This window comes from Diadema antillarum, unplaced genomic scaffold, assembly GCF_040938485.1.
Source record: "Diadema antillarum isolate AM-2024a unplaced genomic scaffold, OU_Dant_1.0 scf00000038, whole genome shotgun sequence".
NCBI classification, from domain to species: Eukaryota; Metazoa; Echinodermata; class Echinoidea; order Diadematoida; family Diadematidae; genus Diadema; species Diadema antillarum.
The window spans coordinates 2,562,332-2,580,654 of record NW_027270927.1 but is presented as its reverse complement, the minus strand read 5'-3'; the positions used below and the strand labels follow the sequence as shown (position 1 = coordinate 2,580,654).

Here is an 18,323-nt window from a genome sequence, read left to right as displayed (position 1 = left end):
GCACTGAAGGAAGTAAATGTTACTTTGAATGTTTCTGTTCAATCAGGGAGGTGGAAGATATTATTTCCACCTCCCTGGTTCAATCATTTTCACGCCGCGAAATGTTCTCTGAGCTCGTAAGTAGTTCGTGAGAGTTTGCTTAGTCTGTGAAAAAATATTTCAGACGTAACATAAATTAAAAAAAAGAAATGTAATTTTTCAATATGATCGACTTCTATAGAGCACTTTAAATATTTGTCACTGTTTTATATTTAATTCAATGATTTAGCTATTACTTTGGTGCTACTTGAATTAAAAAAAAAAAAAAAAATGTGTTTGACTTGTCTCAATATCCGTAAAGGATACATGATTCTCAGACTAAGCAATCACCTAGGGTCACAGCGCATGCGTGAACTGTGAAACAACAGCCATTTTGCCATACTCGTGTGTGCAATGCCATGGAAAGCCGTGCCGATAATTCGACGCTTGGACTGATCTTCATCTAAATTTTCCCCCGGAGAAGACGCCGTTCAAAGCGATTGAGTTAGTAGACTGATAGAATTTTAATAGTTGAAACAACTTTTCCAAAAGAAATGGCGGCCACAGAAGCGGTTAAAGATGTGGAAATGAAAGATGATTCAGAAACGGCGAAAACTGACGATGGTGCGAATGCTGCTGCCGGGAAAAAGGAGAGCGATTTAGTCACTTTAGAAGGTGAAGTATTAGCTTCTAATCGTAAATATTTATGTTTTGCGAAAATCCATCTAAACTTTGAATTCACCAGATGCTTACCTAGTATGTACGTTTAACGTTTCTTTAGAGTGCAAATTTATTTAGCCTGAAACGTGAACACGAAAACAGTCGAACCTGTATCGTGTCATAATGCTGATTCATTCTCGTCATTATGGTAGCCGCACTTCATTTATACTGCACGAGTGCACTCACTCATGCAGCAGCCAGTGGCACCCGCACGTCCCCTGCCCTCCGCTCCGGTAGGTGCGCGGTGTGCGCGGTACGGTTGTCTGACTGCTGTGTGCTGCATGCTGTGTGGTGGGTAAGCTCCGAAGGACGCAACAACGATGCCGCAAAGATTAGCAGTTTGAGTTGCAGAATTTGCACTTGCATTATGATGAGTACATTCTCACTCAGATTGTAATTTCACGGATTCTGTTGAATTCCAGTGTATGTTATAATTTCCAGTTCATGCTTTGAATATTGTGCATGTGTGCGGGTGTTTAGACGATTCTTGCTCAGTCCTGTTTAGACCGTTGTGGGATCTGTCATTCATTCCATTCCACGACATGAATCACAATCATTCACTACTATTAACTCTTTATGTGCCATGGTGGAATCCCCCTGTGTGCCACGTTATTCTGAGACACGAAGGTAGTCATGCTTTGAGGAAGAATTCTGTTTTTCCAATTTGTATAACTTCTACAAATTTCTGTTCAGTTCGGGAAACCCACTCACAAGGGGGGCCCCTCCTTTATATAAGTAACCCCGTCCCCCTTATAATTAACCCCCGGGGCACCCCTTATAAGGAGTCTCCACGCTTTTTTGCGATGCAACGCGAAAATAAAAGGACTGCGGCAATTCGCTTGATTATGTCCATAAAGCTTCACAAGTTTCCTAGTTACTCACGAAATTTGAGCAAAATCGGTTCGAGGCATCATATCTAAAATCATGGATTTAAATGCGATGTCAAACGACCCATGCGAATGCTGAAATGCGAGCGATTACTGGTGTGAGTGTCGCCAGGCGCGGCGGCGCAGCAATGCTTGAGTGCAGACGTGGCGAGACAGTCGCCACATCTGCACTCAAGCATTGCCGCGCCGCCGCGCCTGGCGACACTCACGCCAGTAATCGCTCGCATTTCAGCATTCGCATGGGTCGTTTGACATCGCATTTAAATCCATGATTTTAGATATGATGCCTCGAACCGATTTTGCTCAAATTTCGTGAGTAACTAGGAAACTTGTGAAGCTTAATGGACATAATCAAGCGAATTGCCGCAGTCCTTTCATTTTCGCGTTGCATTGCAAAAAAGCGTGGAGACTCCTTATAAGGGGTGCCCCGGGGGTTACTTATAAGGGGGACGGGGTTACTTATAAGGGGGACGGGTTACTTATAAGGAGGGGCCCCCCTTGTGAGTGGGTTTCCTGAACTGTGTTAAGCTGGACATAATAGTGAGCAAAGTTAAAGAGGAATGCGAAACTTTGCCTCCATGTACAATGTATAACAATTCTATTTTCAATTTTTCTATTGAATTACCAGTTGCTACATTACTGTAAAGGCATGACTTAGAACTTAGAATGGACAAGCATATCTAGTTGGGAACACCGCTTGATAGAGTAACTGCGTCAGTAAGCGGCCGTGCAGCCGTTCGCGGCAGGTACAACATACACGGTAATATACCGCTAAACACAGCACTGCACTGTTACATGCACATTACACATATACTAACACACTAGCAATCAACAAAAACCAACCGATAAAATGGGCACAATCTCTGATGAAAGTGATATTTTCTCACCGAAATGACAACATATCGCATCCAAAATGAAATTTTCGGTACTTCTTAACATAACAGTTAAGAAACAATGGTCCAAGAAACTGGATTTTTTGTCGTTTTCTCGATGTTCATGGATTTTGAAAACACATCCTCACGTAAAATAGAACTTTCGCGAGCCGATGTGGGCCGCCATTTTTTTCGGAAAGTGGATGTTACCATCGCAAAAAACGGGAAAAACACGAGAAAGACAACAACACCGCCAGAATTACGATCTTGTTTGCGGCCAATGCATGTGCGCACGCTATTTTCACGTGCTTTCGCAATGGGAATTGGCGCTTACGCAATGTTCGCGAGACATGTGAAGGTGTTTCAGCTAAAGATCGCGGAGCACGCGCGTATTGCATAGGGATTGTACATCGTGCCGCAAGCAGAAATACTACGTCGCATATCGCCCTTATCGGCGAAAATTGTGCCGGGTTTTGCCCTGGTAAATCATGAAAACTGCGTTGGTCAATGGTTAATTTCTTTTACGAAAACAATTGCGTTAATGAATAATCTTGTCTATTATATATGAAATGGTTGAAAATAATTTGCCTGATTTGTTTACAAGTTGGAAAAACCCTTAACAATGCTTAAACTGCCGCAAACGGGATATTTTACTCTAGTCAATCACCACATAGAAATGCTAACTGTATGTGAGAGGAACAAAAGCGCGAGAAACGCTTTGATTGTACCGCGGGATTAGCGATTTATCGATCGCTTTTGGCGGCTTTGTTTTTTGAGCAGAATATGCGAAGTTGGCACGCCGTCGACTGAGCTGGACATGCGAACGGGGCACATAAAGAGTTAAGTATGGTGAGGGTACCACGTATTGGCAGGGTACAAGTAACATCTGCACCCTGCATATCATACACATACAACATGTACACACAGTGTAGCTGTTTCTGTGTTAGTGTAGTCTATAGAACGAAAAAGGGCAATTGTGCACTTTACGGCCCTATATTATCGGTACCTCATTCCCCGTACGTCAAGGTGATATCCCATGAACCACCGCGCACTGAGCAGCTGGCGAGCTTCTCTTGCTGTATGGAACACTGACAAGCGATAAGGTCACTATTCAAAGCCCGCCTTGCTAGCACTCACTGCGCTTCAAGTTCTAGCTGCATAGCTGACACGTTGAACACTGTGCGATCGCGATATCGTGTGCCTTTGCTCTCTGCTGCAGGATTATCCAGCTTTACATTTGTAATGTTACTTCACAGAAAATTGCCATGATCATGGCGCAAAATGTGAGAACGGCAGTAAGTCTGATACAATGGCTTCCGTTTCTGAACATCCTGGCTAGCCACAACAGTTCCGTGAATATTTTTATGCCTCCATCATCCATCCAGACCCTAACACAAATCGTGCAAACCACATGCAGGCGAGGCTTGTGTGTGTGTCGTGTGATACACAGCCCTGTCGCTGTACACAGGGCTGCCAACTCTCACGCATTGAGCGTGAGACTCACGCAATTTAACCAATTTTGACTGTCACACTCTGATAAACAAAATCTCACGTTAAACCCCCAAAATGGAATGTACATGACTACAAAAATAAATATATCTCTAAATTCTCTGATATTCCGCATATCGATATGCCCAAGCCCAAAATTTCGAGATTTTCCCGCGCGGGTGTAAAGCTTGTAAAACCAATAATAATCGTTTTCGGTTTGCGCGCAAAGACGAGCTATTGGATTACGATTGGTTTCTACCTATACCACGTGAGTGTAGCTTGTACTTTTGGCAAATTACAGTACATGTATGGCTATGACGTGTGCTTTACATCGCTTTACATAGTTGACTGTGTACGTAGTAAGTACGTACGTACAGCCGCACAGCAGGCCACCAGGCGCTAGCCAGACAGGTCGCTCCGCTCCCTCGCAGTGTCTCACGCCAAACTCTCACTCAAGGTTGGGAGCCCTGTGTACACAAGTGCATGCTTCGCACTGTGTCTGGTCAGGGCCGATTTGGCAAGTAAGTCGGTAACTGTGTAGATGACATAAACACAACAAACTGAGAAATCGGGATAAGATTTTGGATTTTTTTTTTCGTTATTTCACAGAATAATTTCACCAAAACCGTGGACATAATGGCCTCTGCGATAGGTTAAATGCATACAATCGTGGCGAGTGGTTTGTGCGGCACAGAGACCAACACAACACGCTGCCTCCCCCATTCTGTATCAAATGTAGTGACCCCGAATGAGAATAGTGCTGGCTTAATGGGTCAGCAAACAACACTCTAGACTACAAGAGTTCTGTGCTACAAATCTCCTGACCCAAAATGGCTACGTAGTTCCGAGTGAGCCACGAGAGCTTCCAAATGGACGTACATTCTCAGTGCGCATGAAGAGAGGCCAAAAGAACCACGCGTCTTCTGGGCTCTCTCCTCCAATCACCGCAGCTCGCGGTCACAATGTTTGTGTATGATGCATACACACACACACGCACATACACACACGTGTCTCAGTGGCAGCATTGTCCCACACGTTTATGGATATAGCACCGAGTCTGGCATTGCGCAATTGCATGCACAAACTTCGGTCATTCGGAGTTCACGTACCATTAGGGATGACGTTCGTCTGCCTTTAATTATTGATCCCCTGCTTGAGATAATGACGCAGCATCCATTCATTTAAAATCATGAATGAAGGATGAAAGTTTACCAGTGGTTGCGTTCCGTTGTGTGCCAATGAACAGCACCCCATTTGTCTCTTCTCAATCACAACGCGTAGGGAAGGGCGTTAGAGCAACCATATGGCGCACCCGAAGTGCTTTCCATTGTGTATGTATTTGGTATGAGTTACTGTACGAGCTGAAATTTTTGGGTACAGATATTTTCGCGAATTACTACTTGGAGAACATTTTCGCATGTTGTTAATTTCATGGTTGCGAGGGTCTAACTGAACTTAGTTATTCGCACGTTGTTATTTTTGCGGTTCAAAGGCAATTTGTGAAATTCGCGAAATTATAACCACCACAAAAATTTCAGCTCGTACAGTACATGTTTGTGGAATAAAAGAGATTTGGAACGAGGGCAATCATTTCTATCATACTTGCACTTTACCTGGCATAATGTTAAGATCCACTTTATGCAAACCATCAAATTTTATGGGATTATTTGCTCCATTTTTGCAGAAATAAGAAATAAACAAACTTAGGGCTCCCTATGACTCCATCTTTTTTTTTAGTTAACATTTGTTCAACATATTTCCGGTACATGATTTTCCTTACACAGATTTCAAGGAACATGTCAAGCATATTGAGAAGGCCGTCTCTTCCAAGGAGAAGAATTACATGGCCAGAGTGATCAGGGCTCTGACGTCGTCACGCCGCAAACTCAACCACACAGTTCTGCGCAAGCTCATCACAGGCTACATTCCTAATGGAAACACAAGCAAAGAAGCGCTTCTCACATACCTGGATGAGGTGAGAGCTAAAGACTACAGTGGCGATGTAACAGGGTGTAGATGATTGTCATGAAGGGAATTGTAAAGTGAATCACCAATCATATTTTTGTTCTTCCATACAAAAAGAAAAAAGTTCTTACATTTGTTAATGTTGATGATATTAGCTGACCCTGTCAGGGGGAATAACAGAATTGTGTTGTTCTCACAATGACTTTATTGCACCACCTTCGGCTGCTGTTGTATGGTCATAGCTCTGGCAATTCATTCCCCTCAAAGCCAGCTACCATTTTACTATACATCAGAGTTTGTATTTTTGTTCTTCTAAGTAGCTTAATGGCTGTATTAAATGCAAATTTGTTTGTTTGGTTTTTCTTGTTTTCTTTTTTGCACAATTGAAAGTACATGTGTACATGTATCAGGAAGCAGCACAACATGCAAATAATTTTACTATTGTAATGCGATATATTTTGCAGTTTTATTATTATTGCAAATATCGTGAATCAACTGATACTTGCAAAATTACTGTAACACAATGCTGCCCACTGGCACTGGTCCGACGGTCCCTAACCAGTAAAAATCACTGTCGGACCAGTAACTCTTTCAGGAATGGACCAATAAAAAATGGAAAAATTGGGTACCTACTGGTCCAACAAACAGGTCGGACCAGTGGAAAAAAATGGGCTAGTGTACAGCCCTGTGTAACAGCTTGCGAAAATCTTGCTTCCTCCAATACAAATGTACTGTATTTCATATCTACTGTATGATGGGAAATTGCTCTATTTTGTACTGAAAAGGAATGATATTTATTTCTTATTCCATCAATGTGGTTCTAGAATGTGATTTAAACCACTCATGAATTTATGGTGTATGCAGTAATTGTTTTTATTGCCTTTTTTTGTTCTGGACAAGAAGAATTGGTAAATAGGTAAAAAGAAAAAAAAAGTCATCTCAGTTTTAGCAAAGATTTGTTGGTTATTTACGGCAGCCCATGGACACAGAAAGCAGCATCCTGTTCAGACCCAGGACGGGCAAAGCAGCACATGCTCCTCTTCTTCCAGAGCTCGACGTCTATCTGCATCTCCTTGTCGTCGTCCACTTGATAGACTCGGAAAGATATCGCGAGGTATGATGCCGTCACATTTGTTGTACAACGTACATTGTAGGTTGACATGCAAAGATTTCATGTTGAGAGTGCCTGTTTTAGTTCCAGCTACATACAGTGTACTAGTAACGAAAAATGTGTACTACCTAATATGTGTGGTTTGAGACAGGCATCATGAAAAACCTTCAAAACTGATCTGTGTAGGTTAGCTTCTCAGAATGACATTAGGTAGCCTGTGTGTGCAGTTTTCATAGAACCAGTCAATATTTGCTAACATTGGCGTATTTCTGCATCTTAACAAAGTAGTGTTTTTTATATCAACTCCCAAATTATGTTTTAGCGGATTTGAAGAAATGTCCACATTTTCTCTCTTTAGTTTTCAGAGTTGTGGAAGAGGTTGGGATGGGTTGATAAGGATATGTAGTTCAGGTGTGTGTTCCTCGTGTTTAACCCTTTTGGGTTTTTTTTTTATGCCTCCGCCAACGAGGTGGGCGGAGGCATTGTGTTTTCGGGTCGTCCGTCCATCCGTACGTCCGTCCGTCCGTACGTGCGTGCGTGCGTCCGTCCGTCCCGTTTTGTTTTTGTCGATATCTCAAGAACCGTGTGGTGGTTTTACATCAAACTTGGTATGAGGGTATATCCTGGGGGGATAATACTTTGTTTGGATTTTAGGGTCACAGGGTCAAAGGTCAAAGGTCATAGGTTATTTTGTGAAAAAAAAGGTTTAAAATTCATGTTTTTCTCCATATCTCGCAAATGGTTGAAGGTATCTTCATGGAACTTAGTATATATGCTTGTTCCAATGGGCAGTGATTATCTAGGGAAGTTGGGGGTCATGGTTCAAAGGTCAGGGGGTCAAGGTCAACTCCTCAAAATATCACTACTTTCCTTATATTTATGCAATGCCTGAAGGTTTTTTTTTTTTTAACTTGATGTATACATGTATTACCCAATATATATTCTGTGGGAAGCTTCTTGCCAAAAGGTCAAACGTCAAAGGTCAAGTGAAAGTGCTGAATTGCACTTTTTCCTCCATATCTCAAAAGTAACTCAAGGTATCATCATGAAACTTACATATTTATGCATGTTCAACCTGACAGTGATTCTCTTTGGAACTGTGAGGTCAAAGGTCAAAGGCCAGGTTTAGATAAGGCTATTTTCCCATTTGATACTGAAATTATACTTTTTCTCAATACCTTGAAAATTACTCAATGCATAAACTTATAAAAGGGTCGAAAGTCAAGTAAAAATCATCAGTTCCCCAAATACCTGCACTCATTTTAATCATTCATCCAATTGAACCTAGTTCTAGGAAAGTGAATGTTCAGCACATTTGTGTCAAACCTGTCATTTTAATATTTTGCCAATTGTGTGAAACTGTCATCACACATTGTCAAGACATTGCACTATAGACCTATTAGGAGAACCATGCATTATGGCGGAGGCATATCAGTCGCCGTAGCGATATATCTAGTTTTTACCTGTAAGCTGTAATACATACTATCCATATCCGTGAATTTTAGAGGAAATGTGGATCAGGTGCAACTTCCTGTTTTCATCTTGCTTTTCTCTACGTTTTATTTGCTGTCAGGCTGTGAAGTGTTCGAATGTGCTAATGACCAAGCTTGATGCCCAGAATAGACGTTCCTTGGATCAGCTCTCAGCCAAGGCCTACTTCTACCACTCAAGAGCGTATGAATTAACAAATCAACTGGATCAAATTAGAAGGTTAGACAGTCTAAAATTTTGTATGAGTTATGGTAACAGTAGTGATTTGTGAGTGTATTGTGTTTGTGTGTGTGTGTGTGTGTGTGTAGAATCATGCATGATTAACATTGTTGGCTTGATCTATGTTACATTTTATATTGGACATGCTTATTTTATTGTGAACTGGAAAGAGATTATGCACAAAGTGAGGATTTATTTACAAATTTAAGGTTAACACTTTTAATAGTGTTCCAGTCAGACTTTTCAGACTTTTTAGTGTGGGAGGGAGGATGTCAGTGTTACAACCCCCAAGAGTTATAATACACCTATGTCCCTTTGTTGAGAAATTTGTAAGGAGACATTTTAACTTTGTTTCATCCATAGTTTTGTTCACGATGACTGGACTCGATGTTTTGTATTTGGATTATTTGCGTATTCAGGTGATGGCCATGATTACCATGGTCACTCCTGGGCCCCGTCTTACAAAGACTTGCAATTGATTCAACTTTACAATTGAATGCAAATCCATCTTATAGAAAAGTTATGATTAAAATTAAGATGGAGAACTGCAATCAATCAATCACATGTTGCGATTGATTGCAGCTTTAAAGAGATTTGTGATTGATTGATTTCTATCACAAGTTTTATAAGACAAGGCCCTGGGATTGTGCAGGCAAGAAGAAATGTGACAAGAATATTATGTGGACCAGAGATTGAGCACTGGCTTGTGAGGTTGCCAGATAAAAGAAAGGGAGAAATAGAAGGAATTAGAAACGTTCTGGGAAATATTTAAGAGAGATTTCATGGCATGCATCTTACACTAAATTATTCTTTTGTGAGTTATTTAGTGGTCATATTTAAGTGTATTATGTTATTGGCATTTGAATGGTACTGGATGCGACTGGCCTGACAGGGAGAGCATACTAATGAATCCAGACCATGGAATACTTATGTGGGAATATTTACATTGTGTTGTTCATTGCAAGTCTATTATGCATTGTGACATATTATGCCTTTGTTAGAGTGGAGCTATTCAACAGTGCATTGATCTTCTTTTCTACCGTTTTTTGTGCCCCCAGTTTCTTGCATGCAAAGCTTAGGACAGCAACATTACGGCACAACATTGAGGCACAAGCAACCCTTCTGAACCTTTTGTTGCGCAACTACCTCCACTATAACTTGTATGACCAGGCCGACAAGCTCGTTGCAAAGTCGACGTTCCCTGAACAGGCTTCGAACCACGAGTGGGCCAGATTTCTTTACTACTTAGGTATGGATGGTGGAAATTGGAATTACATTGAAATTGGGCTTCAAAAGGAAAACTTGAGTAGAGGCTCTGATCGAGAGAAATAAATCACTTGAATTTTGATCACCATAAGGCTAGTGATTAAAGAAATTAATGTCAACAAATTATTAGGCACAAGCACTCAATGGAAAAAGATTAGTGTTGGTCATGTGACATGTGTTTTCTTGTTTGTTTTCTACTGAAAGTGCCAAAAAGGTACAATTACATGAAGCAAAATCAGAGTAGGTAATGCAGTCAAAGCATGAGTATTTGAGTTTTAGTTTCTTTATTTCACCAAAGCAAAGAAGATATTAGAAAACAAACAAACACATGCAACAACATTAGAAAACAATGACAAACATATCAGTTCAACATTGTAAAAAGAATTGCTATGGTAGGCAGCAGCCATAAAGGAAATGACCCTTACTTTCGGCTGACCTAAAAACATTTGCTTAATTTCTGTTACCAATGTGTTCAAAGCAAGTAAAACATAAGAACAGGACAAGACTAAGACATGACAATCAACATACAATGACAAATAACAAAATACCTGATGTCTCATAACATAAAGGATAAAAACTGATGCTCTTAACTTAAATGAGTTTGGTTGTAATTATTGAGGAGATTTTTTTTTATAACCAGATGTAGATATATTCAAAGAGTTAGCATTGCGTATTACAAAGGGGAGAGAATTCCACGGAATAGGACCACTGTAAAGAATAGATAGTTGATAAAAAGATGTACGAGATAAAGGTAGGTGAAAATCACTCGCGGTTCGCGTATTGTAATTATGAATTTGGTTATTGTATGTAAAAAAATCCAAGAGAGTTTTTAGTAATAAGAGATTCTTACATAAATACATAAAAATCCCCACGTAATATTTATACATCCATCAGTCAATTGCAATATTTTCAGGGATAAAAAAAGTGGTGTGGTATGGGCAAGATAAGAGGCATGGGAAATAATTTGTATTGCACGTTTTTGAAGCACTAAAAGTCTTTGAATATGACGTTCATGAGCGTTACCCCAAACAGTTATTCCATAATACAAATAAGGTAAAATTATAGTATTATAAATTGATTTCAAAACAGACTTCGGGAGAAAACTAAGTTTATACATTACACCAATATTTTTTGATAATTTATTACACATAATTAATATGATTAAACCAATTAAACTTATTGTCTACAAAAACTCCAAGAAATTTCAGTGAAGAAACCTGCATGATTTGAGAACTATACATGTTGATAGATACAGTGTCAATGCTACATTTTTTCTTTGTAAATATCATAAAATTAGTTTTTGATGTATTGATTAATAATTTATTCATTCGTAGCCAACTTGTAACATATTGCAATTCCTTATTAAAAACCTCTTGTAAAGAATCCATATCATCATGAAACAAAAAAATGCTTACAGTGTCATCGGCAAATAAAATGCATTTGCTGTTGACTATAACTATAATTTGCATAAGGTTGTACCTGACCAGCATTAGGACTTCTGTTACCTTTGTTAAATTGTCTTGAATCTCAAAATGAATGCATTTTCCTCATTAGTGTACTTCAAAATACTTATCTCTATTCTGTGATAAAGATGATTGTGATGATGGTGATGATGATGATGATGACGACTACTGTAAGACTGATGATGATAATGGCAGTGATGGTTACCGTAAAGAAAAATTGTGATGATAAAGATATCATCCAACTGCACAACAAGAAAAGAATTCATACAATTTTGCTCTGTGACTGAAGTACCACATCCACATGTAAAACAAAAATGTAAACTTCGGTACACCTTTCAGGAAGAATCAAGGCGATCCAGCTGGAATACTCAGAAGCACACAAGAACCTCATTCAGGCATTACGGAAGGCCCCCCAGTACACTGCTGTAGGATTCAAGCAAACGGTGAGTTAATAAGTTAGCAGAAATCTGGCTTTGCTTTCTCGCTCTGCCCTGTACATATTCCAACTGGTTGATTCAGTTGTTAATGAAGTGTAGGACTGTCGGCTTCAGATTTATATTTATGAGTTTATATTTATGAGTCGAGAGCATTAGGATCAAGAGATACATCTTTGAAAAGAGTAAACGAGACCCAGGTTGATGCTCCATAAATCTCAGTCTGTTTCAGTTAAAAGAGAGAGATAAAAATTGCAGTTGTCACCACACATGTATGCTTACAAGAGCTCCTTTGGATTAGAAGAAATGATAGGGCAGAGCAGACCCTTTTCACAGCTCAACTTCTATCTGTTCCTCACACTTCACGCTTGCATGTCTCCAGGGTAATCCTAAACATGTATCACACAGCGCTTGAAGTACCAGCCTTGGTGCAGTCGTCAACAGGTCTATGAATTCAAAGTGTATCAACGTGACATTGGTGTCAGATTAAATCTTTGCTGCCTTACACGATGAAAACCTCAATGTCCTCGCACTTTATCAATGACTCATTCCTCTTGCAGGTTCACAAGCTAGCCATAGTCGTCCAGCTCCTTCTGGGGGAGATCCCGGACAGGAGCATCTTCAGGCAGAGTATCTACAAGAAGACCCTGGTGCCCTACTTCCAACTCACCCAAGGTCAGTACAGCCATGACAGTCGAACATTTATGTTGCATCTTTTTCTCTTTTTCTTTTTCTTTGTTTGGTTGGTGCACTACATGCAAGATGAGTTGTACAAAAGTGTTACTCAATAAGTGCAACATTCATGGCTGTTGTAAGCTGTTGCATTGGTAGAAGCAATTACATGCCACCATAATGGTATGCCCAAACCCCTTTGTGGATTCCTCTTTAGGAGCTCTTATGCTCATATATCTGTTTTTTCCCTGGGATTGCATGTGCACTCAACTATATGTGGATCATTTCCACAATTTTGTCATGGAAGTCTTTCTTGTATGGTAACATTGTAAGCATTTGTGGTTCTTCCATCTCACAGCTGTGAGGACGGGTGACCTTGGGCTCTTCAACCAGACGCTGAAGGACTTTGCGTCCAAGTTTCAGACTGAGTTCACCTACACGTTAATCATCCGGCTCCATCACAACGTCATCAAGACGGGTGTCCGCATGATCAGCCTCTCCTACTCGCGAATCTCGCTGTCAGACGTCGCCAAGAAGTTGCAGCTAGACAGCCCCGAAGATGCAGAGTTCATCGTAGCCAAGGTATGTCATGGACTCACAGAACAAAATTCTCCTCTTGCAAGGATTTAGAATGTCAGTTGGATTATGGTACAAAAGACAGATAGGATCTGTTACATATGAACTTGTAGCATCACATACCATGCAGTAATGGAATGAGAAGAATATGAAGTCAATTTTTCTGAAAAAGTATGTAAGGGAGTGATACCTTAGGGGTGTTTAACAATGGCATATATATTCACTCTGGTTCAAATCTTAAAATGGTCGCTGTGCAAATGATGGTTAACTAGTCAGAGAAGCATTTTCTTGACCATCTCGTGTGCTCACTTGCCATCATTTGTTGGATGTTTCACCTCAGGCCATCAGGGACGGAGTTATTGAGGCTAGTATAGACCACGAGAAGGGGTACGTCCAGTCAAAGGAGACAGTGGACGTGTACACGACCAGGGAACCAATGACAGCCTTCCACCAACGAATAAACTTCTGCCTCGACATCCACAACCAGTCAGTCAAGGTGGGTCCTATACTCAAGCCAGCAAGTTTATTTAATTCAATCACTTCTCTGTCTTTCTTTTCTTTCTTTCTTTTATACCTTTACTAGACACGTTTGCACCAATATCCTGTTTTTACCATACCCTTTTGTTTTTTTTTCCTGATATTTTCTATTTCATTGTTAGCTATACTTCAGACATAATTGGTATTTTTCTTGGCTGTGAAAGTGTTCATAGGTATTTACATGTGTGAGCAAGATATTCATGAAGACATTGTTTTAAATAGGACCTAGATTTCTACAGGCTCTGTATGTAGCCTGTGTGTATAACTAACATGTGATAAACAGACCATTTAGCAAGTTAGTTGATGCCCATATCGATAGAAGTAGATGAAACATTGTGATATTGTGCATTTTGTAGTAACAGAGCATGTGTCTTGAGGGTTCCAATGGAAACAGTGGTAATGGGGGGGGGGGGGGTGGAGGATGGGGGGTGGAGGATGGGGGGAGTCATGTGCTGTGGTGTCCATTTATATCATGAATGTCAAAGAAAATCTATGAATTGATGGCATAGCCATAATTCTGGATGAGTTACTTGAGTGATAGTGGAAATGTGAATTATGCATTCCGTTCTTGTTTTTCTCTCTCTCTCTCCAGGCAATGCGATTCCCGCCCAAGTCATATAACAAGGATTTGGAATCAGCTGAGGTATGTATCAGAAATGAATACACAACACAGAATTTACACATGATTTTCAGTAGGTCATGTTATGTAGTACTGCAAATAATGGATTTCTCCTGAAATTTGAAGCTAGTACTTACCGTTCTTCTTCTATTTCATTAACATTTTGCTCGTTTGCTCAACAAATTGGGGCAGTTTTCTTACCAAACATTCAAACATAATGTTGCAGCTACCGAAACTGAGAAGCTGTGCTTGTCTTGGGTTTGGTATTTTATCTCATGTTTGTTTGTTTGTTATACCCCCGCCAAACGAAGTTTGAAGGGGGTATATAGGAATCAGCGGACGGTCGGGCGGTCGGTTCGTTGCAAATCTTGCGTCGCGAACTACTTCCTCAGTTTTCAACCGATTCCCATAAAACTTGACACAGATGTGTGCCTTGGGTTGTAGATGTGCAAGACGTATTTTTTGACAGTACCCAAAAGTACGTTGCCATGGTAACGGCATATTATGGGCAAAAATGGGTACAAATCTTGCGTCGCGAACTCCTCCCACAGGTTTTGATCAATTTTTATGAAATTAGGTACAGATGTTCATCTGAATATGTTAATGTGCAAGACACATATTTCCGCAGTGGCAAAAAGTGCATTGCCATGGTAATGGCATGTTATTGGTAAAATATAGGGCAAAATGCTTCATGGCAAAACTGCTTCATCAGTGTTCTTCCAATTCTCATGGAATTCATATTGAATGTTTGTCTTAGGATATAGGTCAGCATGACACATTTCTTGACAGTGACAAAAAGTATGTTGCCATGGTAACAGCTCACATATTATGAGCCAAAATGATGGAAAATTTTGTGTTGCAAACTACTTCCTCAGTTTTTGCCCAATTTCCATGAAACTTGGTACAGATGTGTGCCTTTGGTTGTAGATGTGCAAGACGCATTTTTTGACAGTACCCGAAAGTACGTTGCCATGGTAACGGCATATTAATGGCAGAAGATCAAGGAAAGATCTTGCGGATTTAACTACTTCCTCAGTTTTTTGACCAAAGCTTATGAAATGTTGTTTTGACCAAAGCTTATGAAATGTTGTTTGGCGGGGGTATAACCAGTCGCTGTAGCGACATTTCTAGTTTGTTTGTTTGTTTGTTTGTTTGTTTTGTGTGTGTATGTGTTCAGGTCTAAACATTGACAATTATCAGTAATTTCGAGGTGTTGTATTTGAGCTGGAAGAATTGCAGACATTAGACGAGCAAGACGGTAAGGGTTCTCTTTCATGTCCATTCATGTGTATCTCAATTTTGTACCACCCATGCTATGCAGGATCGAAGAGAGCGGGAGCAGCAAGACCTGGAGCTGGCCAAGGAGATGGCGGAGGATGACGAAGAGGGATTCTAAAGCCTCACAGTTCTCTGGACAGCGGACATCAAGAGACACTTTTATTTGTACTAGTTATGAAAGAAAAACGCAGAGGATTTGTAGCTCTGCCACCCTCCTTGGTTGAAGGAAGGGGGGAAAGTCACTCCCCGTTCTAAACCGATAATATCAACAGCAAAAATAGCGGAAGCAAGTAGATGAACAGTTCTGAATGGCAGCGGAAGAGAGCGAAAGGGCGTGGTGTCTGGTTTCCGTGGTCGCGTGAATGCAGCTTGGCTGCAACCACCTTTTGGCTGCGACAAATCGACTGAAACCTGCCAGAGATGTGATGGGAGAAGGAGTAGCTGTTCGGCACTGGGAGAGCACCTCATGTGGAAAGGTTCAGCCGACGAGAAAGGTTACTCCCCCGCAAACGAACAACCTTCTTACAAATAATGTGCATATTCTCCTGCTTACCCACTTCGAATATGTGCATTGAAGAAAAGGTGGTTACTCTTTTAGGCAGAAAGAAAAAGCAAACCAAATTGGCTTAGTCATTTGCTGGTAGTGATATTTTGATCCCTGTACCTTACCATTTCTGTTCCCTGTGGTACTACACATACTAATCTGTTACTGCTGTACATGCTTTTTTTACTTGCTGAATCATATAAGCAGTAAGATCCATCTTTCTGGTTGGAACATTGAATGTAGGTCTGTCTATGTTGTACTTAACAATTTTGACTGCTGTAAAATTGCAGGCAGTTGGCACTAAATCATAGAGGCTTACAATGGCTTGAACAGGAAATACAATTCACATGGTGCTGACTGGGGTGTAAAAGTTTGGTAAATGAAAAGTTGTTTAATTCTTGAATTGGCTTGTTGAATTTACTCTAAAGGCCAAGTAAATTTTGCAATGAAAAGTGAATTAAATGTGAAAGGTGGGGAATACATTTGTTTTTTCCTCAAAGAATTCCTCCTAGACCAACAACCATCATTAACAAGAAGTTATTCGTCAAATCTAACCATAGAGTTACACCCCTCTAGGCTCTCCGGCGATTGATACTATATTTAAACCAACCCACTGTAATGGATTTGTGATGCAATGCAAGTATCAAAGTCAGTGGTACGCAGATTCAGTGAGAGCACAAACTTCTGTCCACTGTCACTGTGGAAGTGGTAGACTGTGTGTGTGTACACAGGGTTTCCAGCAGATGTTATGTGAAGTTTTTGTATTCGATAGCCAACAGGAGTTCTGCAATTCGAGGCAAAGGATTTCGACATCAATGTCATTCGACAAGGCCATTGGAAGAAGAATAGTTTAAGATATTGCTTTTTTTTTAACATTATTCTCATTTTTATACACCATATGAAGCAAAATTATAATATTATGATTTCAAGAACTGCTGCCATGTAGCCAGAACTACAAGCAGATTGTATCGCCCCGTCCAGCAAGACCACCACAAAGTGGAATGATGTGTTTTTGTACCAGGGGTATATGAGGCGAGGGACCAGCAAACAGTGCATGAAAGCCACCAGCATAGTATCAGATAGTTCAACAAGAAGAGAGTGGGGTTTCGTGTTCAACCATCAAGTGAGAAAGCACCCTGTTTCATGACATCCGTTTTATTCTCAATTTCTTTTTTTGTCTCTCTGTAGGTGATATGTACAGGAAGATGTACAAAATGTTTTTGTAGATGTGCATTTATTATAACAGAAATTTAACGCTCGATATTGGTATGGTTGCAATTCCCGTTGACGAGGGGTATTTGAGGCACTGTGCCTTGTCAAATGTAGGTGTGTGAAAGTACCCGGTCCCTTGTTTAGTTTCTCACCTAATCAAGACAACAAACGGCAGTTTCTTGCGCACTCTGTTTGATGCGAGAGCCACTCGTTTCCATGTACAGCTTCAGGAGATTCAAGCCTCCTTCCTGCAATAACGCAGATTTAAGAGTGCAATCTGATGGTCCTCGTAGAACCGTTCATATAATATTTCAGATAAGCAAGTGTGCCCTAATCGGTTGCATTCATCGGTGCACATTCAGTTTACTTTATGGAAGAATCCCTTAGCGTATTATCAGGCTTTACCCATCGAATACATTGACAATTTCAGGGCTAGATATCAGGTGTAAAGGGCTTTGATGCTTTGTGTGACTTTTTGTTTTCTTCCGTGACACTCGGTTTGTTTTAGTTTCTGTTGCTAAAGCTCTTTGTGCACCTTCATTTCCTCACTGCCTCATTCACTCGTCAAGATTTGACTATGATCCCCAAGTGACTGTGTGAGAAGAGCCACTCATTGTTATAATCTGATTCTAGGAACCATATCACCTCTACATTGACTTCCGACATAAAGTGCTGTTTTTTTAAACTCAAGCTGTTCCGGTCTTGGCATTGGCTCTCCCATCAAATAGAAATGTGGAGTCGCTACTCGGGCGTTGGCGACTTTAAACCGTATCTGTCAGACTGGGATTTTGTGCATAGGGCCTGTATCAAGATGTTGTTCACTCCTTGGAAAATATTCAATGAATAAATAATGTATTGACATAAGCAACTGGGTGAGTGGTCTGCAATTTCCTTGTTTAGTGAGCGTGTCCAACATGTCTTTCTAGGGTGTCATGTGAGTGTTGTGAGTGC

At 40.5% G+C, this 18,323-nt stretch overlaps 1 protein-coding gene across 1 annotated transcript; it reads left to right on the top strand.

Annotated features, from left to right (window-relative positions):
- The first annotated feature begins 436 nt into the window (after window positions 1-436).
- Window positions 437-17,235, top strand: LOC139710226 (26S proteasome non-ATPase regulatory subunit 3-like). The gene is made up of 11 exons (XM_071622160.1): window positions 437-693; window positions 5,770-5,960; window positions 6,927-7,064; window positions 8,635-8,771; window positions 9,830-10,020; window positions 11,840-11,943; window positions 12,495-12,609; window positions 12,965-13,188; window positions 13,523-13,678; window positions 14,312-14,362; window positions 15,660-17,235. The coding sequence occupies exons 1-11, from the start codon at window positions 573-575 to the stop codon at window positions 15,732-15,734; spliced, it is 1,503 nt and encodes a 500-aa protein (XP_071478261.1). The 5' UTR covers window positions 437-572; the 3' UTR covers window positions 15,735-17,235.
- The last annotated feature ends 1,088 nt before the right edge of the window (window positions 17,236-18,323 follow it).